Raw genomic sequence first — 22,527 nt, forward strand, 5'->3', positions numbered from 1 at the left:
TCTTTTGTGTCAAGAATATGTAGTTTTATGATCAGCTACGGTTAAAATTATCTCTCTTAAAATGTTGCTTATTACTAGAGGTGTCAGAACTGAACCACGGGACATAGGCGTATGCATTATCTATTAAAAAGCAGCAAATTAAGTTGTCTACAACGCACCACCATAAACACCAACCGATGAATTAAATATGCAACATCCGCACGATAACAAAGCAACAGTATAATTAGGTGACGTGAATGTGAAAAAAAATCTGAGCCAGAGGCTCACGCATGCCTCGGTTGACTCGCTTGCCATGCCATTGAATTGCGGCTCTATCTAACAGCCTTCCGTATTCCATTTAATTAAAAAATGAAACTTTTCTGCATTTAAAATAAAAATAAATAAAATTATATACGGAAATGACGTGTAATTAAAAATTATAACTTTTTGCTACTCTCATCTTTATTTAAAATTCGACCTATGTTACGAACTAAATCTCCCTGCTGCCAAAGAGCATCAATTATTCTAGCCTTTTCCTGATCGGTGCAATGCATGTCTATTTTTGTTAATATCAGCAACAATAAATAATTTACCCAGCTTTATACATATATTAAAAACCTTATTTTATGATGTCGAGTAGTTGTTTAGTTTAGTTATCTTGATCTTGTGTATTTTATTAGTGATTATTTATTTATAAGATACTATACCCAATAAATAGTTAATAATATTAAAATAAAAATTATAGTAGGCTTACATTTTAAAATATGTTTAGAAAATAAATACGCTTTGTAAGTTTTTGAACAAAATTTATAAAATTCAGACCGATATAATCTAATCTAAATTATTTCTGCTGGAATTCAAATACCTAACTAAACCTGTATTTAACCAAAAAATGTAACTTCTCTTAATAAAAAAACCTCAATTTACGTGTTACACTACTACATAGTTAACAATCTCTTTATTACCTTGGATTACAATAATGGAATCATACATTAATGTATAATAATTAAAAGTATTAAATTAAAATCACGAAAAAGAACAGGTTACGTTTACTATACTATTGGAAGTAGCATGCCATTGCGAAAAGTGTGGCTGAGAGACAGACAGTATCTCAGACGCGCTGTCTCACTCTAGCACGCCGCGATTGGTTGGAGCATTCATTTCCAACCAATCGCGGCGTGCTAGAGTGAGACCGCTTGTCCTGAGGTACTGTCTGTCTCTCTCGCACACTCAGCCACAATTTTCGCAATGGCATGCCTCCAGTAGTATCTGCTCGAAGGATTCGCCATATTCTTAGCGACTTTTCCTAGGGTGGAGGTATGTATTTAAAAATTGCCATACGTAATTCATTCATAAATCATTTAAGATTGCATACTGATTGATTAGTATACTATGATAGAGATATATGATAATTAAATTAAGATGTTGAGATATTTGGTCTACATACAGTAATCAACAATTAATTATTATTACAAGAAAAAAATTAAGAAAATTTCCTTTATCGTTTACGTTTATGGTGTATAAAATTATTTATTAATTTTACATTTTTATTTGCAATTTATATATTTTATTCCATATTGAAAACTAGTTATTTTGTCTGAAATATTTTGTATATATGAAATATAAAAAACGGGTCATCCCATTTATAAATCATGTTTGATATAGCCTTCCAAAACACTCCGTGTACTTCATAATATTTTTAAAATGTCCTCCTTAAGGCACCGCTCGATGCCCTAATAAAATATGTATTTTCTATCTATATGACATAGGAGTAATATAATCACTATTAGTCCACCCTGTATGTATTGATTTAAGACAACATTTATAAATGAATATCTCTAATACGGGAAAACACTAAATATGCAGGTATGTGGATGTAGTGAACAATGGTTAAAATAGTAAACGGTTTATAACATTTTATTTTTAAAAAATTCTTCAATATAATTATTTAACTAACCAAGAAAATGTTACAATACATTACATATCATTAATAAAATAATATTTAAAAAAATATCAAATGCAACTGGTATCAGATTAATTATTTACCCTATCGAATATATCAGAGTTTTTGATGCCACGGTGTAGTATATCTCCACACCCCACTCCCAGTCCGAAACATTCCGTAATTATTTGTGGTGGGGTGCGATAGAATGAGAGCGACCCAACTAGTGGGGACTTTAAGATGCCCATCAGTGTACATCCTGAACCAATTTGACGATTCAGTTAGTAATGACTGACGTATGCGAATTTATTTAGGAATTTTTTACTAAAAAAACAACTACGCAACCTTAATCACTTACCACCTTATTAAATATAAAACAAATTTAAAATGTAGTAAAAAATATGTACCTATAATGATTTAAAAATAAAATTCTGGTGAGTACGCCAATGCATAAATGCAGTCGACAAAAAGACGCAAGATCGAGAACTGTGCCCATCTTTTACCATCTCATTGTGCGGAAATTTTATTGACTCCTGGAACCACTCAGGACAGCTTTCTCAAGGATAGGCAGGTTCGGTATTGACATCTAGATGCTCTAGATGTATTTCTTTGTTTTTTCATCTCCTACAATTAGAAAAGAAGAAAACATATCTGGAGCGTCTAGATGTTAATACCGAACTTGCCTGATGAATGAAGTTAATTTTTAATTCTCTTGCGGTATTTGAGGTATTCCACCAATTACATTAGTTCTTAACATTGCAGTCAGCCGATTGACCGACACGGACGAGTTAAAAATTTCACAATGTTTTCAACCTTCGTACAGGTGATATCGCGCTTCACGAAATTTGTTTTATCACGCGGTTTGTGGAATCGAGAGTGCCGAGTGCCTTAATAAAATGAAATGAAGTCCATCGCTATAAGTTTTATATGCTGCATGGTACTATGGCCTTATGTAAATTCTTACGGAGTTATATGTGAGTTTCTATTTTCGTTAATGTTTGTCAACACTAGCCTAGTTAATCTCGTGATGGTCAAAATTTGAAACCGGTACGAATGTAGGTGTGTACCAGAGAGGAGTTATCCATAGCGTGTAGTAAATATATACCTAATATGAATTTTGCTAAATTAATCGGAGTTCCTACCTACCTATAGTTTGTTTAAAATTCTTTTGTGATATCATATCCTATAGTACAATAACTTCGAGAAAGGATGAATCACGTAGTATTTACTTAATTAATCACCTGTTTCAAAACGTTGATATCTAGATACATATTTAATATAAAGTTGTGGAAATTAGAAATAAAATTCATATCATGGAAACTTCTTAGTCTTATATCTACTCTTAATTATATGTACATGTACCTATTAATAACAAACAAACCGTAATTATTTGGTTTGTTAAGTGTTTCATGTTTCATACATACCTTGGCGGTAAATGCAATTTTTTTTATTCCCTTAGACAAAACGCAAAACTTCATCTTTTTCCTGTTTTTTTTTTATTACAAAATATAAGAAACGCTCTGTTGAATGATTTTAATTCCTAGATAGGTATCTACTTTTTTAAAGTTTATAGTAGAATTTATGTATATGTACATAGGTACCTATTTTTTACTTTTTAAGCAACAGGTGTGAGTTTTAACTTCCTATATAGTAAAATTTCATCGACCTATTAAAAGTGTTAATTGTTTTGTTCATCAAATTTGCATTTTTTTTTTTTTCGTAATGAAGTGGTAAACTAACGGAAAATTGATTTGTTCCAAATAATGAATCTAAATCAACTTATTTCACACTTCTATGGATCAGTGCATAGTACTGCATGCTGCATGCACTTGTTTAAATATAATCGTTTTTCTTTTGAAAAATTAAACAACAGTGAATTACTTCTACAATTAGTAGAATCTTGTATTTGTTATTATTTAAGTGACGTAACTGACGTAGGTAGTCATTGTTTGTTTTAATAATAGGATGCCTGCCACAATTTCAGCTGTAGTGTGGTAAACAGTATCGCAATTTAATTGATCGTATGATATTTCAATTATCCAAAATTGGTGATGATACTCTCTTATTGCAACGAGTACAGATACTTGACTTACATGTATCTGCATGTTTGCAGAAAAAATAACTCTTTTATATCACTGAAATGAGGATTTTCTGTTACGGAGTTTTGCTAGAGATTTTTAAACTCTCAAAATTAAAAATAGGTACAATACATTATTGGAAACTGTATTAAATCAATGTATTAATATTCCCCCCCTAAAAGTGTGTTTGTGAAATTGCTGCTGAAAAAGTCACACATTGTTTCAATTATGGATGTTTGGTCAAATTATTTCATTTTTGACATGTGTTCTAATAAAATAAATCTATTTTAAATGATGAGATGATGACGTAGGCGAAGTATAAGATAACCGTGTACGAACCTGTGTACTAAATTTGATTTGTTCCAAAAATAAACCATAACTTGTTGTAATAATGTTTACATTCGCCCACAATTGATTGTTTCGTAATCCTTACTTTTAGCCGAAAGGTATTACGGGTTTATCCTGAGACATAGTAGTTATAAATAATGATAGGCAAGCGCGTTTCGTGTTTCTAGGGGCTTTGATAAGCAACTTTTGCAAGATAACGAGCGGAAAAATTTAAGACTGACACAAATTATGCAGCCTGGTGGATTCACCCATCATCATAAAAATTTATAAATTTGTATAAAGTTAATTTAATTGCAAGCAAGTTTGAACTTCATTAAATACTATAGTTTTTTAAAATAACATTTAACTACAAATAATAGAGTTGGGGTGTACATATACAGGGTGATTCAGTCATAATGTCATTAACTTTAAGAGAAGATAGGGAAAAATGAGTAGAATACCAATACGCGATTAAAAAAAATTTAATATGCATATTTACGGTGGAAAAAATATTTTCAAGTCATTATTTAAACCCACAAAGGTTTATCTAGAGTGAATATTGATCTACCGTAATATTTGGTCATTAACCTAGCTTTAATAACGAATAAATAAATTTCAATTTTTTATAATTTAATGAGTTTTTACATTTTAGTATTACGTTATATATCTTATTGTGACATTACTTTTGAAAGACTAGTATGGTACCTATTTAAAATAACAGTACGGCTAAAAAATCCGCTGCACTTTGATTTTGAAACCAATTGCAAAATTCAAGGCGGCTGGGGAAATCAGCTGTTTCGCTTCAACGTTCTGTCTCATGAGGCCTTCCAAATGCGTGGTTAAAAATTAAAATTAACGACATTATTACCGAATCATCCTGTTTATTTTTTATATAAATATTTCTTATATTTCCTAAAGTAAAAAAATATTTGAATATGTTATTTTGTAGGTCTTATATTTTAAAGAACTGATTTGTCGGGAACGGTAGAAAAAATAAAGCAAACCCAGTATCAGTACTAATTAAAATGTTTGTTTCAGACAAAATATGTACCGAGAAATACGATAGGGATGCTTGCCAGCAAATTGCTAGAGATCAGCAATATGCGTGTGCTGAGGACATTGGGTCAGCGTGAGTATAAAACATATTAATTCTTTTATTTTAAATTTAATACTGGAACTCACGGCTTCGCATTTTTCTACAGGGTCGACTGTATCCTGAACATAGACCAAGGTTTGCCACAATTTTCTATAATTAAACCAGAAGAAGCTTTATTGGCTGCTCCTCTGGTGTCGTCGACAGTGGTTGTTGTTGGAGAAGTAGCGTCAGGTATTTTTATATTTAGTTAATATACAGAGTGTCCGTCCGATACGTTTATTACATGATAGATCTAAATAATTAAAGTTCTATACAATTTGGGTCCTAAACTAAAAAAATATATTTAGTGTATTTTATATTTGGGACAACGTGATAGATTAAATGTATTTTCAGAACATCCCGCCTACGAAACGGCAATCATTGTCAGAAAACCGTTCGACGGTGGGTTCGAAAACCTGAGGGGAAAACGCTTCTGTCATCCCGGTTTCAGACACAACGAACTGGTCACCAAGTTCGTTCTAGGAGAATTTGAATCGAAAATCATTAGTCTGAACAGCAGCTATTGTGATATCGGCGAAAATGCGACCGTTTTCGAGAAGAGGGTCAGGGCCTTGTCTAACTTTTTCGGCACTGCTTGTAGACCTGGAACCTGGACAGAATCTGAAGCTCTCGACATTCAACTGAGTGAGTATTATATTTTTGGTTTTTGTTTTTAAGAATACAATTGGTTGTTTGATTCCGACAGTGTCTTATAGAATGATGTATGATGATGGTGCCGCTACTTACAAATATTTATGTGACGCTTTCTTATTATTTTCACTCTTCGTAGTTGGCAACACTGACAGTGATTTACTTCATTCAGTGGCGGGTTAAGTGCAGTGGCAATAGGGTCACATATTCCTTTTAATCAGAAAAATACAACACAAAACGCAGAATGTTGGCTTTAATTAATTTGAGGGTTAATGATTTTGATATTATTATTATTAACCTCAAAACTAAAATAAGAATCGATATCTTGTTTTTTATTATGCGCACTTCAAACTAAAAGCAACTATTTTTAAATGAATTTACGTTTACTTTTCTCATTTAAAAATGCGAATAAAAAATCGATTTAAAATTTCTTAAATTCTGACATAAAAAGAACATGTTAATGCCTATAAAAGAATTTAAAATAATAATTGCTTAATTGGTTTAAAGTAAAAAAAGTGAATATGTACTTTTAATTTTGATTCTGTCCCTACCAGTAATAACACAAAAAAAAAGTTGTCTGTACTTTTCATGCAACATATATTATCCGTAGTATTTTTGCCCTTCCTGATCACGAATCCGGTGTCAGAATTGAGCTATCACATCACAGGAATTTCCTAACCTCAAAAAACAGGTCAAAAATAACAAAAATTCACGAAAAAAGTGCTAGAAAGTGTAGAAAAATTCGTTTTTAAAAATTTAATTAGTTACTTATGTACTTTAAGATGGTTAAAACATGATTGGGTACTCAGGTTATAAAGTAAACAAAAATATTACAAAATGAATTTCGCAATTCTGACCCCCGTATACCAAATTTGACGCGAATGTGTTATTTTTTTAAATTCGGTTGGCCTTGGATCTGCCATCTTGAATTTTGCAAAATTGACCTCGGATCCGTGATCAGCCAGCCCGAAAACCCCAGTATACCAAATTTGGCACGAATGTTATTTTATGAAAATTTGTTCGACCATATTTGATCCGCCATCTTGAATTTTGCAAAATTGACCTCAGATCCGTGATCAGCGACCCTGAAAACCCCCGTATACCAAATTTAGCGCGAATGGGTTATTTTTTGAAAATTTGGTCGGCCATCTTGGATCTGCCATCTTGAAGTTTGCAAAATTGACCTCGGATCTGTGATCAGCGACCCCGAAAACCCCCGTATATCAAATTTGGCACGAATCTGTTATTTTTTGAAAATTCCTGGTATCTGACTTTAAATTACCTGTTTTTTTGAGGTTAGAAAAAGAACCATCAAATTTGACCGCCAATTCACGTTCGGCGGGGTTTTAACCAGATAAGTGAACATTTGATTATAGAAAACAATTTTCTTTGTATTTTTCCTAACATTTTTTCGTGAATTTATGTCATTTTTGACCTGTTTTTTAAGGTTAGGAAATTCCTGTGATGTGATAGCTCAATTCTGATACCGGATTCATGATCAGAAGACAAAAATACTACGGATAACATCATATTATGTCGCATGAAAAGTATAGACAACTTTTTTTTTGTGGCTGTGTAATTTTTGTAATTAATTTGTTATAATTTCTAACAACTATTTAAACATTGAAATGAAGAATAAGAATATTTAATATTTTTAAATACATTATGTAATTTTCTGTAATATTAGCTAATTTATTTGTTATGGCGTACTTTATTTCATCAACTGTGTCTAAACTGTTTACATATATGGAATTTTTTAATATTCCAAAGAGATAATAATCTAAGGGAGTTAAGTCCGGAGATCTTGGAGGCCATAAGCCTCGGCTAATAATGCCATCGTCATAATATTCTCTTAGGGACTCCAGTGTTGTGTTAGCTGTGTGTGCTGTTGCCCCATCTTGTTGAAAGTAACCATTTGCAATTCGGAATCGTGTAGCTGATTTAAAAATGCCTGCAAAATGTTTTGTCTATATCACTCAACAGTCACATTTTCTTCAAAGAAAATAGGTCCTTCGCAAGATATGGCTACCCAAACTCCTATTTTAACAGGATGTAAAGTTGTTTGCATTATAACGTGTGGATTCTCCCCAGACCACGTACGATAATTTTGTGAATTTATGTATCCACTAAGATGAAACCATGCCTCATCGGTAAAATAAGTTATATCTAAAAGGTTTTCATCGTCAAGTTGTTGTTAAACCAATAATTGCGGCTTCACGATTTAGAAACTCTTCCTGGAATTTCAAAACACATGAATGGATTGAATAATTCCATCCCTTTCCATCTCGTTCACCACTCTGAAAGTAAGCCTCTGCAATAAATTTATCGTCTTCTAACTCTTCTAACGCAAAGACAGTTTTCTAACCTAAAACAGTTCGAATACTTTATATGAAAGAAACCATCAGTATTTGCTTCCTTGCCATAACAGCTAACAGATGATTATTTAGAAGATTAACGATAAATTCAAATAAAAACACAATCGGCGAGTACAAATAAATACAACACCAAGCACACGCGGGAAACACGGACGTTTCTGAATTGACAGATCGCGACGGTCGGAAATCTAAGAAAACGGAAAGTAATTTTGATCAAATGGAAGTAAATTTTAATATCTTTGGTAACATTTACATGTGGCGTAAGCTTCAGTCATTCTGAATCTCTTGGTATAAATAAGGGTACCGTTAATTCAAACGCCAAATCGAAAGTATGGTAGAAGTGATTGAGTATTATTACTATTATTGTATATAAGCACCAGGGATGTACACAAGTAAATAGTAAGGAGTGTTGCCGATATGATAATTATTTAATCGTTTTGAATGTTCTAATTACAGTTACTTTTATATTATGTATTTTATTCAATATTATTCATTTTTAAAAAATAATTTGGTAAATGACTAAAACGTGACGAAAGGTCTAACTCCCCACTTTTCATAAATCGCCTTCCAAGCTAGATATCTTTCCCCTTTTGGGTCCTTTTTCACTTCCAAATCTGCATCGATATTCATATACTGAAAATTATCCGGTTGCACTTTGGGCCAAATTATATTTTGTAACAATTCACTTTTTTCCGGCGTTGGGTTCCTATAAACAAAACACACTGTAAATTTTTTTTAGTAACCCTAATTTGGTACCTACATTGTTTTGGCGAAATCGGTCCACATCTTGACCATTCGATAGTGGGTTAGGACGTCGGAAATAGGAAATTGACTCAAGTCGGAATTGTCGTAAGCACTCGATTGAACTCTAAAGTAATAAGGCCTTTCTTCGCTGTGTCCGACTTTATCAGCACCTGCGAAAATTGAATTAGTCTATGTAGTCATAAACCTAGAGAAAATCTAGATTGTAGGGTTCAGTAATTCATGGTTAACCTAGATTATCCACTGCTCTCTGCTATTTGCTTTTTCCGCTAGTTTAATTTGTAAAAAGGGCGATTCACAACATATAAAAAAATATATGAAATATTTATTTATACGCCACTGGAATTTGGTTGACTATATAATACCTGACCTAGCCCACAGTCAGTCGGCATGTACAAAAAATTTACGACAAAAAACGGGAAAAGAATGTAGAGGTAATTGTTGAAAGATACTCAAGTTACGTATACAAAAACATCCCCATCCTTAGATACTAATGCCTATTTTTAATATGTTTATATATTTATCAGCTGAAGGTTCAAGAGCTCTTGCCCACAAATTAAAAATGCTTATAAACATACCGAGGTATATTGTGGCACTGAGCTCGTTGACTGCGCTTAAGAGAGTATATTTTTAGTTTTCAGTCTGATTTGACACATAATAGATGTGATATCTGAATAAGTGAATAAACAGTATCATTTAATTATTAAAGGGGTTTAGTGCTACCCATAATCGCAACAGTAATAATAATAATATAGTACTGTTTTTATCACAGCTATTTTAAGTTGGCGAATTAAATTATTACTTTTATTTGCTTTTATTAATGTGCAATTTCTACTATTGTTAAACGTAATTAGTAAATGTTAATTAATATTTCAAACAAGAAAGAAATTAGTATGTGCGTGATGTTATAAGTTATAACATCTGTTAAGAATTTCTGATGCAGTTTTGACACACCAAGACAAATAGACGAGCAAAATTGCAACGCTAAGTCGCCTAGTTATCGAAATAAATAACCTGGCGTAGAACCAAACCAGACTTGGTGCGATTTCTTAATTAGGTGATCGTGTACACGAAACCACTTTTTACGACATTTTTTGTTGTTCGGGATCTTTTTAATTTCGAAAAAATGAAAAAAAATCTATTTTTATGAGAATATGTTTTTTAAGGTCTCCACCGTTATATCTCAAAAAATAATTATACTATCGGAGTATTTTTTTTTAAATTAAAGCAGACACAATAGCGCTTTTAACAGTCCTAATGGATCTTATAAAACTCGCATTTTCATTTCGCTAAAAATCAGGAAACTTGATATTTAAATTTTGTGTAATACAATTTTCACCAATCGATAAACATACATACAGCGAAGAAAATAAAGCCCAACCATTACATAAATGTTCTTAATGTTCCCATAAACAAAAGTTGAAGGGGTTTAAATCAGGATACCGCAATGGCCATGCTATCGCTGACCCTACTGCTATCCACCGAATTTCTTGAACTTCGTAAAGGTAATTTCGAACATTTTGTCGAAAATGAAGACGTGTATCACTGTATAAGAATCACTTTCGTTATCGAACAGCTAAGGGCTCTTTTTCAAGAAATTCTGCCTTTAACTTTTCGCAGAAATTCAAGATATTGAAAACTATTCGACTTGCTACAAACATTTTGTACACTTGTGACACTGATCTAAACAATAAACCACGGTAATAAGAGCGCTATGAAAACCACAGTAATACTGAATATGCATTTATCAAATCAAATCAGCCGAAGTTACTTCAAGGGAAACACAAAAATTCGTAATTCAAAAAGTGTAGTTTGCACGATCGTGCACAGTGCAGGGGGTACTTAAGTATGATCTGATAATAAAGGGGGTGATTTTTTAGATTATTTCAAGGAAAAAAATTCTTCGAAATACAGGCTGTTAAAAGAATTTCTGAAAAATATCACATTTAGACAAATTAATATTTCGTAAGTTGTTTGGGCTGCTGATTTAGTTAATTAAGTGAAGTGAAAAAGTGAAATTGTTTACATAGAATTATTATATTACCCAGTAGCAGGGATATTGGGAGACACGTTCACTAAAAACCCTTAAAGTGATATAAAATAATTGGAGCGTACTTAGGAACCACCCTGAAGACGATTGAATAAAAATAAGTTAGTTAGTTAATATTTGAACTTTATCTGATCCGGAGATATTTCGTAAAGCACATGCATGTATCGCCCAAATTCATTAAATGTGCTAAAAGCACCCACATCAACTTTATGTATAATGTACATGCCATTGGGACCTGCTAATTCATTTAATGAACACTTTTGTGTTTTTCGTTGACCTTCGGGAGAAATTACACAGGAGCTAATAATAGCGCGCCAAGAAAAAAAACAAGAGCAGTCAACACATTTCATAATATAATATTAATTTATACTGTTTACCTTCTAGAGTGATGTTATTGTTCCCCATTGGACCTTTGTATGAGAACTGATAGAAATATACGTCGGTGTAGTTAGATTGAAGCTCGGCATGTTTTATTATGGCCCTGGTATAGGAATTGTCGCTAATGTACTGAAACAAACATAATAATAACATCCGAATTCTGTTGCATATGATTTTCAGATTATAATCTAAAATCACGGCTAGTTGGTTGATTTTAAAAAAAATCATGACGGAAACATAAATTTTATTAATGAACCGCTCTTATTTCAGAATACAATTTGTAAATTGTGAATGAAAGAATTCGGCTAATATCGCATAATTTATGTTTCTGTATTTTAAGCTTTCACGGTCAACAAATACCTACTTTAAATTTCTATTAGTGTTTAAAAGAACAATATTTGACTAAAATGTTCTACTCACGCCTAATGACCGGCCCAAGTTATTCCGCATTTCATTTCCCTCGTCAACATATATTTTCCTAATTTCTGCAGCCACTTCGCTTTCATTAGAAGAATCGTTCACGTGCATGTCGCTGGGAATCAGTAGCTCGGGATAATCGTCATATTTGACAAACTTTTCAAGCAATGCTGCTAAATCTGGAACATGAAACACAAAGTTAAAAAATTGGTACATGCAATTCAATTTTTTTAATTACCTTTTGCGTTGCCTAATGATTCTTCCGAATTTATTCCGATTATCAAAGGGATTTTGTTTATATCTCCTGCCTCCAATGATTCGTACATGTTTTCAGTAAGGAAAGCCCCTTCATGTTCCACTTCAAGAACTGGCAATGCTCGGTCCTAAATTTTTAAATTTTATTTTATTTTATTCAGTTTTTTATCTTTTCAACATAAATGAAAAATTCAGTATGTGATAAACAAGACCACAACACCCATACGTTTTTGGGTTCGCTGAATCCGAATCCGGTGTCCATTTGGCGAAGTTATTTCATGCTCAAGGTTATTTCGCCGGTGTCAAAAATTGCTAACTTCGTCAAACCAACACCGAATTCGAATTCACCGACCCATACAACGTATGGGTATGGTGGTCTAGTTCTATCACACATTGATTTTTTCGCCTTAGGCCTGTTATTTATTGGAGGATGGCGATACTTACATAGTTTACTGTTTGTGTAGATGCCACGTCAATTTCTTTAGCTGTTACGTTCTGTAAAAACTCCAACAGCGTTGAACTGCTGTCTGGTAACGTTTCGTTCGTTATTTTTGAAGCTAACTCAAAAGCGTAAGGTCTTGGATCGTCCAAAAATCCCCAGGGGTTTAGTGCTGAACCACTTTCTGCTATACCAGCTCGAAACAGACCTATAACGATGATAGTTCACACGGTTAAAAAAGCCAGATGGGTTGTGTATAACAAACCTGCAGACTGCTTGCTTAAGATGTGATAGCCAACCGAAGCTGCGCCCGCGCTCTGCCCAAATATGGTAATTTCGGAGGAGTTGCCTCCAAACAGTCCAATATTTTGCTTAGTCCATTTCAAGGCAAGGACTTGATCTTTAAGTCCCGCATTACCTGGTACTACGTCATCTCCAGTAGATAAAAACCCAAACGGACCTACGCGGTAATTGAAAGAGACCATAACCACATCCTTTTCTAGGAGGAAGTCAGGTCCGTAGACGTTGTACGAGGAAGCTCCGTCTCTAAAGCCGCCGCCAAAAATGAAAACCATCACAGGAAGTTTAATGTCGGATTCCTAAACAATAAATACCGGAAACGCCTCTTTTTTTACACAAGTCAAAATTTTTCCTTACCTCTTCTAATTTGGTGGTGTAAACGTTTATATAAAGACAATCTTCAGTTTCATCATCTGTGTTTTTGGCAACAGAAAAGCACCTTCCAATATCTTTCGTGGTATTTAATATTCCATCCCAACTTTCAGCAGGTTCTGGTGCCTATACAGTTATCATTTTTTGTTATATAGATCGCTCCCCACTAAACACGAAACGTAAATGAAACGTTGCAAATGAGATGTTTTATTAAACATTTGAAACACTAACTAGAAACCTGTGATGTTTTGTGCTAGAAACGTTTCTGTTTCATTACAGAAATGTAGCACTTGAAAACTTATTTAGTGAAACATAGCCGAAACGTTACAATTGAAGAGAGTTTGAAACATTACTCGAAACATTCCCTTTCGATCTCGGAAACATAACAGACGAACAACCCTTTGCTATTTTTGCTTATCTTATGGAACATTCGGCATTAGTTAAATTTTGCTCTCAATCCCCAATCCTTCTCAAGCGTTAGTTCATTTGCCTTTGTTATATAAAGACATAATTAGAAAAAAAAATGTGGTAGCATATTTATAACACAAGTCTAGAAAAAATGTATGTTCGTGACTTGCGTAGACTGCGCGTAACAGCCCGAGTTTATTTGTTTCCCGTGTGTCGTTTCAATTCGTATTATGTTAGGTTAGGTTTGCGGTTTGTCAGTTTGCTTGGTTTCGTTGTTATTCATCTTTACTTTGACGCTATTTTATGTGATAATTTGTAGTGTGTGCAGTTGTGGTTATTGTAAGGTGCATATAAAATAATGAATATTGATGCAAAATGTTTAAAACGATATGTGTAGAGATTTCCAATTTTGCGTCACATCTACCTAAATATAGTTATACCCACTACCTATTACAGACAAGAGGACAAGGGACAAGAACTAAGAAAATGGAACAACAACTATACGTTTCGATATAATTTGAAGAGCAACTACTTAGTCAGTGAGAACTATTTGAAATATGGATGAATCAAGTGAAATAGACGTCATTTATTTTATATTTTGTACAAATGTTTATATTTGTTTATGTGTATAGGCATGCTTAAATAAAAGAGTTTAGGTATACCTACAGATATTTACTTTGTCAAGATATCATTTTGTATCCTTATTTCTGCTGTATAATTTATTATTATTAAAAGGATATATGTAATATTGACCATGCGTAGAAGAAATTATAACTTTATATTATTTTTCAGTAATGTTATTTGTTTTTCATGTACCTACCATTTTAAGATTCATAATCATAACTAACTTTTTCTAATTATCAGTTCGTCATTGTTACCATATTCATGAAGGTCTCAACATTAGAAAATTTCCATTTCAGAAGCGTATTTGAACTATATAAAATGTGTAGCTTTTTTTTAATGCTTCTGATATTGTTTTGTGATATTTTTATTTGTACGATGAATGGCAAAATTCATAATCCATATTAGAAACTTTTTTCAGTGGCTTCTCAAAAAGAAAGAAATTCTTAGTAAAAGTTGCCGCATCCCCAAACTAGAAGAGCATATTTATTTTTTTTAATATACAATGTAACTTTTTTTAGTTCGAATTAAGTCATTCACAATACAAATAAAAATATCACAAAGGAGTATTAGAGATATTTAAAAAAATACTCACACTATTTATACTATTTCAAAAACGCTTTTGAAATGAAAATGATCTAAAGTTGAGAGCATTATGAGAACAATATGGTAATAAAATTATTATGTTACTCAAACATTTCTGAAAATATACTGAAACGTAAAACAAAAATATCGAGGGCATAAATGGAACATAAAAAGAATGTTACTGAAACCAATTTTTTGAAACGTTTCATTGGAAACGTATTTTGGGGAGGACATCTTGGGCTTCTAGAACGTTACCAGAACGTTGCATGGATTTTTTATGAAACGTTTCAAGAAAAATGGAAACGTTTCTGAAACATGTCAGAAACTGAAAAATGTTTAGTGGGATCCTTTGTATTTAAAATATTGATTTCTATGAATTGTATGGACTTACCTGAAATCGCAGTGTTCCCAAAGGCGGTTTAGCATATGGAATTCCTTGAAATGCATAGAAACTCAAATTGGTAGGGGTTTGTAGAATGTGTCCTCTTATTTGGCCTTCTGGTAAAGTAACAAGAACCTCTGCAAACTTATTGACAATTAAAGACATTAAATAAAAAAATAATTGTTTACTTACTGCACAGCAAATTACGTGAAAAATGAAAATAAGCGAAATTTTGTGTTCCATGTTCCAAGTAGGTATTAAAACTGCGATATTTTGTATCTGAACTTGTAATTAGTAAAGATAAATCTTTTATCAAAAATGAATTAGTTTAACCACTTTATTCGAGTGCCTAGTACGTGTATATTAATATGATTTTTCTTAGTAAAAAAAGGTCATTAATTTTTAACTTTGTATGTGATAAAAGTACCAGTAAATAAAATACTTATAGAACCATATACAGTGTGTCCCAAATTGATGGAACAAAATTCATATTGTTTTTCTAGTTGAAATTTAAAAAAAAATCGCTGAAACAGGTCAACTAGTAAATAAAAATTGTCACTTTCAGCAAATGTTCAAAGTGACCCCCATTAACACAATGCGAAATGCGGTGTTCAAAGATATCAATTACAGTTTGAATAACATTTTTCAATCCTTCGATAGTGTCTGGTCTGTTCACATACACTTTGCTTTTTAGATAACCCCACAAAAAAATATCTAGTGGGGTTAAGTCAGGAGAGCGTGGTGGCCATTCAACTTCATTAAGGTAATTTCTTACATCGAGGCGAACATGGGGGGGGGGAGGCACAATCTTGTTGGAATCAAAGATCACCAGCAGGCATATCATGCTCATTAGGGTTAGGAACAATTAATTGCAGGGCTGGAATCAGCTGAAAACGCAAAAAAAATCCAAATAAAGGTCCCAGTATGCGATTTCCTACTATTCCGTTCACTATTTCCGGCCGTTTCTTGCATCCAATGCGGATTTTCTGGGCTACCGTTCTAGTAAGTGAATAACTGTCAAAATAGACATTTTCAACATCGCATTGATTTGGAATGAGTTTTCTAGAATTCTTTAAATGTGGGTAATTGATATAAAAGAAAGATGTATTTTAAATCTATTTATTAATGTTGAAATTAAATGTACAGTTTGTACAATTGCTTACAGAAATTGGAGCAGTACATGTTTTTTCAATTTCTATTCTATTCTAGAACTGACAATTTCGTCAATTAAGAAAGCCGTGACAACAATAAACATCAGTAGATTTCAAAAAATCATAGACCTAGTAATTATAATTATAAGGTCTATGCAAAAAACCTGCTTCGCAAATTTATTCAGAAACGGCATTTTTGACGTTACATAAAAAATTAAATACGTATATATAATTTCGTTTTCATTTATTGCGATCGTGCAAAAAATAGTATAAGCATCACGAACGTTAAGAGTTATACCGTTCTCAGATAAAATTGGATCCAAAAATTGTCTTCGCACGGTAAATTACCCTTACCGTTCTTAATGCTTAATATACTATTTCCGTTCATTTCCACGAGAAAACAGTAAAGTACTTTTTTTTCGTCTGCAAAAGACCTATAAAACTAGCCCTCAAGCTTAAAAAATATCTATTAGACCAAAAGTTATAAACAGAAGAAGTTTATTTATGACTTTTGAATTAAACATTTATAAACTGCGTTATTATTACCAAAACGTTTTAGCATCGCATCCTCTCAATCCTGATCACTGTCTAATAACTCACACGAAATCTGGAATCGGTAAGTTGAATAGTTTACAAGTTATGGCCTTATAAACAAATTAACTAATTATTAGTCTGAACGATCTCGAGCATCTTCCACAATCGCACTGATTTTTCTCATGGTAGATTTCATAATAATACATTGAAATCTATAATTTTTTTTAATTTCAAATTTACAACCTGGAAAGTTTTTTATTTTTTAGCCTTAATTACAAAATGAAATTTACGGCGCACGCGCGTGGTATAATTATATATTATTACATATTCGGAAAGCTTGTGAAAAGAGCTTTAAGTTAAAAAAAATCGTCAAGATTCGTTGAAAAACGTCGAAGTTACAGAATTAGAGCGACTTTCTGATCACATATTTTTCAAAATTTTCTCTCGAAGCATGAAAATGAAATAAAGATGCCATTTTTTTAAACTTGTCTCATCTTATGATCTAGTTAAAAAGTTGAAAACCACCACCTTTAATAAATAAATTATCCAGATAACCTGATTTATCATCATTTATCAATTGTTTCAGAAACCAAATACTCCAACCTATGTGAGCTCTGCGGTACCGAGGGGTGTAATATAAACTATCAAGTGCCTTTCAACGAATCCCTTTCCTGTCTTACCGACAGAGCGGGTGACATAGCGCTGACAACACTAAACGATGCCGCGTTATTCTTCAATTCTTCCACCAACGCAGAAAACTTTCTATATCTGTGCACAGACGGCACAGTCAGCGATTCTACAACCCCATGCTTATGGACCAAACAACTCAATAGACTCATCATTACCGACAGGTACATTTCTAGGAAACAGATACTGTTCCATTCAAGTAAAACAAATACATCTCTTTTTTCTTCCAGTACGAGTGCCGATGCTGTGAAAAGTTTTATCGGGGACAAATTATCCACCCACTTGGCAGCATTCAGTACCATGGGCGCATCAAGCGACGTCTACCTGGCTTCTCTTCAAAAGGTTTTGGATTTAGCACAGACAGATAAAATACAATTGTCGACTGTAACACCACTGTCTGTGTATGTCCAAGGTAATATTTATTCTTTCTTTGCGTCAGGTAAATCGCAATATAATCATTTCTAGCTGGCAGAAGCATCCCCACAGTTAATGAAACCGTACAATGCGGTCTCGTGGTAAGGTGGTGCACCCTCACCAACGAGGAGCAGCAAAAATGCAAGTGGCTTCAACAGGCAGCTCTCAATGCCGGGATCCAACCCGTCATAGAGTGCATACAAACCGCCGATAAGGATACCCTGTCTTGTCTAAATGATATCAAGGAAGACAGGGCGGACATCACATTCACAGACGTCAACTATGGGTACATTGCCTTAAAGTAAGTGCAGTTTGTTTATATTTTCTACTAGATTGGATAAAAAGTTATTTTGGGTATGCTCTGAGGCTCTCTTTTGGGGCCACTGTTCTATACTGTCTTCCTAAATGATATTCGCAAGTGTTTGTCTCATTGTAAATTTTCATTGACTCTAGATGATTTAAAATGATTTTCGGTTAATTATAGCGATAATAGATTATCTCTTAATTGTAACCGACAGCAATGAATCCATCAAATTGGTGAATCAGAAATAATATGGGTCTTAATTAATTGTAATTGACCAAAAAAACGGTTCCTGGCTCTGTTTTTACGTATTCTGTCACAAATTTTGTATTTTAGGAAAGGACTGACCGTTGTAGCCTACCCCGAGACCGACACCAGACAATTGTCTTCGATTTTAGTTGTCATTCGAGCCGATGCAACCGATCCACCGAAGAGCTTGAGCGATTTGAAGGGAAAACGATCGTGTTTCCCAGAGTATGGTGGCAAAGGTAAAAAATCGAAGCAAAACGAAATTATTTGTAATAAAATAATTTTAACTTTCAGAATGGTTGTCTTTCATACACACGCTAAGAGATAAAAAGATTCTGGAGAACAGCTGCGACTATGGAAAGATATTCAGCGACTTCGTCGACAGTTCTTGCGTTCCGTCGGCGAACTCGAACGATTACGAAATCGAAAACGCCGATCAGTCCAAATTGTGCGCCCAGTGCATACCGATTGTCAACACGCTGAGTGAGTATATTGCATGGAAATTTCTTTTAGATCTTCTTAAATTTATATTCTACAACCGACAACTACTAACATGGTAATAGTTATTTACGCCATAAAAGAGGGAAGTATTATTTACCAGTCGAGGACGATTTTGCAATAGAGTCCGAGACTGGTCAATTATACTTAACTGCTGCGTGGTGTATAACATTGTATCTGCTCCCACAGTTCTTTATGGTTCAAGAAATAAAGGTTAGGTTTTATTTTTTCACATTTCTTAATCAATTCATTTTGACATTCGAAATCTTGCAAAGTCGCCATGGTTTTTTGGATTTTGTCATTACTAAGGTGTTTATAAACAAAGCTACATAAAAGTTGCAATTTTGCTGGTTTTGAATTATTGTTTCTGCCTGCGAATTTTTATTGCCGGAGAAGTCGAAAATGCGCTACCGACGAGCATAGACATTTCAAAGAATGGTGCCAGAAAAAAAATACTGGTGTTTAGCAGATAAAACTATTTATTTCTTTGATGCTACAAATTAATTACAGACTATTAAAATTATTTTAAAAATTATGATTTTGTAATGTGTTCCAGAACGCATTGTGACGTCATTTAGTGTGACCGAGAACACTCTTCTCGAAGTACAGTGAATTTGGCTGTTTCTAGACTTTTGTTACTACTCAGCCGTTATTCATCTTTTCACCTTGCTCGAGACCCAGCCATTAATTTTCTCGATTATCGATCGCACTAAATGACGTCACGAATTAGCAGCAAGAAACGTCCGTTTAAAGCATTTACGAGGAGGGAACCGGACACCATTTTAAAAGAATACAGAATTTATTTTTTCGAGTTACGAACGTTAGTCACCTTTCATTAGTACTTCATTAATACTAATACACTGGTTTCAAACGTTTTTTCCACTTCACGAAACATCTTTCGTACTTGTCCTTTCTGATGCCTTGCAGCTTCTTTTCACCTTTGGAATGCCTGCAAAACGCTTCCCTTTCAGCTCTCTTTTCATCCGGGGGATCAAAAATCACAGGGTCTCAGATCAGGTGAGTAGGGTGGGTGAGGAAGCGGTGCCATGCGGTTTTTCATCAATAAAACTCGACAAGCGGGGGACCGCGATTCATCTCATTTGCAAACCATGCACTGAGCTCGACGAAAGACAAGATGATTCAGCAAGTACATCGATAGTACGAAGAGTCCCACGAAAACTGTGTTAGGAGCTCGCTTCAACCATCTAAAGCGATGCCATTTGGCAGATCGATTCAGGAGGGGTTACATAACACCCATCTTGCGGAAAAAGCCCGAAATACAAGAGCGGCGCGCACAGCGAATTTCGTTCGGTTATTTTTTATTTGAATTAATCATTTACAACCTCTAAGAGATTGTTAATATTCTCATTACATGATTATATAAGGATTATTTCTAGACATTTAAAAAAATATATGCAAGTTGTCCATTCCACATAAGTTTAACACTTACGAGATTTATTTCTTTTTTAGCTCACGCGTACTGTAACGCCGACAAAGGGAATAAATATTACAGATCGAATGGAGCCTTGAAGTGTCTGGAGGATCAAGCCGCTGAATATGCCGTCATAACAAAGAACGGTAATACCTCAACCGCAAAGTCATCTTGTTATGCAATTGCATTTCGTTTAATTTTCTTTCAGATGTGACCGGCTACGAGACAACTTCCTCGCAATTCCGTGTCCTAGCCAAAAACGGTACGCTTGCGGAGTACACCGGCTTTGACGTGGACGAAGGGGCTGCCTTGACGATTTTGACCGCAGGTGGGGTGGTAGCCAAAGCCGACAGCTTAAAAAAGGATGATATTGTTGTATTCCTCAGAGCGATCGAATTGGAATTCGGGCAACGGTTGGATAAGTTCTTCAAAGTTTTCGAGAGATTTAACAACACCAACGATTTGCTCTTCCCGGTAAGATTTTTTTGTGCATCGTGTCCTGTGATGCCTAAAACCACTTGTGAGCCTCAGATTTTTTTAAATAGTTAAATTTTGTTTATTCCAACTTGCATTTGATAAGCTAAAGCTGTGGTAAAATAAGCGCATGTCAACAAGTTGTGTTAATTGTTTCATCCACTTTTACGGAGTGAAATACTGAGTTCCAATGCATAATTTCTTGTTTTTAATTGCCGAGAATTATCTGCACGTCTTTGTTTTCAGGATTCCACGCCTGGTTTGACCTTCGGAGGCACCTCCATCAAATACGTCGACAATTTCAGAACGATGCTAGAATATTCCGAAAAATGTATGTCTGACGGTATTCCACCTTCCAGCGCTTCGAGCGCCATGTTCTCAACAGTATTAATCTTCATTGTTGCTTTTATTACTGTAAGACTATAATTTCATTACCTTAGTCAAAACTTTATTAGTTACGTTTTCATATGCTTTCTATCATTGTTTTTAATTTTATTTGTACTTAAATATCCATGTCTATTTTCAATTTTTACGGTATATAAACACCTACAAAGTATTAGGAATTATTTTTAAACTAGTTTTTTACCTGTACTCTTTTTTAAGGAAATAAATGATTAAATAATTCGTTTTAATTATTGTGTGCGCAAAAACAATATAAGGTAAGTCTATAATTAAAATGTAACAAAATAAAAGAAAAATATGAATGGAGAAATAATAATAAAAAATATTGCTAGCGAAGTGAATATGCCGAAATTAGGCGAGCGGTTCACCCATAATGTATGTATGTATGTATGTCGGAGAGTGTTGCTTCAAACCATTCTATTTACAACACGGGTGGCAACTTGGTGGCAAAGTCTCGTACAGTTTTATGTATGATAGCACAGTCTTGAGTTACAGAGATTTTCTTTGCTCTGTTCTCATTACCATACCACACGCATGAGGCAAATGTTGAGCGACCCAGGTCTCTGGTAGGCTGCCACAGCCACGTCCCTGAGCCTGCCTTAGGTCATCCATCCAAATTACAGCCTGCGTCCGTGACCTCGGCAGATCGAAATCCACCGGCCGAGACACCCGGCTAGGCGGTCCCCGGGTAAATAAAAGAGAAATATGAATGGAGAAATAATTATCGAAAATATGAGCGAGAAAAAATGATGAAAAATATTGCTAGCGAAGTGTATATGCCGAAATTAGGCGAGCGGTTCACCCCTAAAAAGACGCTTCTAAATGAAGGTAACCGACTAAATTTACAAAGGGTATTTTTCTGATAATTAACATATTTTTTTTAATATTTTTCTTCGTGGTCAGTCAATTGTTATAAACAAAAAAGTTGT

At 33.9% G+C, this 22,527-nt stretch overlaps 2 protein-coding genes across 2 annotated transcripts; one reads left to right on the top strand and one right to left on the bottom strand.

Annotated features, from left to right (window-relative positions):
* Nucleotides 1–2,734: 2,734 nt before the first annotated feature.
* LOC108906360 (transferrin) lies at nucleotides 2,735–21,752 on the top strand. The gene is made up of 12 exons (XM_018709593.1): nucleotides 2,735–2,895; nucleotides 5,365–5,455; nucleotides 5,529–5,653; nucleotides 5,816–6,106; nucleotides 17,728–17,992; nucleotides 18,059–18,240; nucleotides 18,294–18,543; nucleotides 18,880–19,031; nucleotides 19,087–19,275; nucleotides 20,761–20,868; nucleotides 20,931–21,196; nucleotides 21,443–21,752. The coding sequence occupies exons 1-12, from the start codon at nucleotides 2,823–2,825 to the stop codon at nucleotides 21,620–21,622; spliced, it is 2,172 nt and encodes a 723-aa protein (XP_018565109.1). The 5' UTR covers nucleotides 2,735–2,822; the 3' UTR covers nucleotides 21,623–21,752.
* On the bottom strand, nucleotides 8,895–15,705 carry LOC108906361 (cholinesterase 2-like). The gene is made up of 10 exons (XM_018709594.1): nucleotides 15,649–15,705; nucleotides 15,466–15,600; nucleotides 13,446–13,586; nucleotides 13,054–13,387; nucleotides 12,794–12,996; nucleotides 12,333–12,477; nucleotides 12,098–12,273; nucleotides 11,677–11,806; nucleotides 9,248–9,401; nucleotides 8,895–9,193 (listed from the first exon to the last, which is right to left on the bottom strand). Exons 1-10 carry the CDS (start codon nucleotides 15,697–15,699, stop codon nucleotides 9,007–9,009), a joined length of 1,656 nt encoding a protein of 551 aa, XP_018565110.1. The 5' UTR covers nucleotides 15,700–15,705; the 3' UTR covers nucleotides 8,895–9,006.
* Nucleotides 21,753–22,527: the final 775 nt, after the last annotated feature.

Source organism: Anoplophora glabripennis, unplaced genomic scaffold (assembly GCF_000390285.2).
Source record: "Anoplophora glabripennis isolate ALB-LARVAE unplaced genomic scaffold, Agla_2.0 scaffold139, whole genome shotgun sequence".
NCBI classification, from domain to species: domain Eukaryota; kingdom Metazoa; phylum Arthropoda; class Insecta; order Coleoptera; family Cerambycidae; genus Anoplophora; species Anoplophora glabripennis.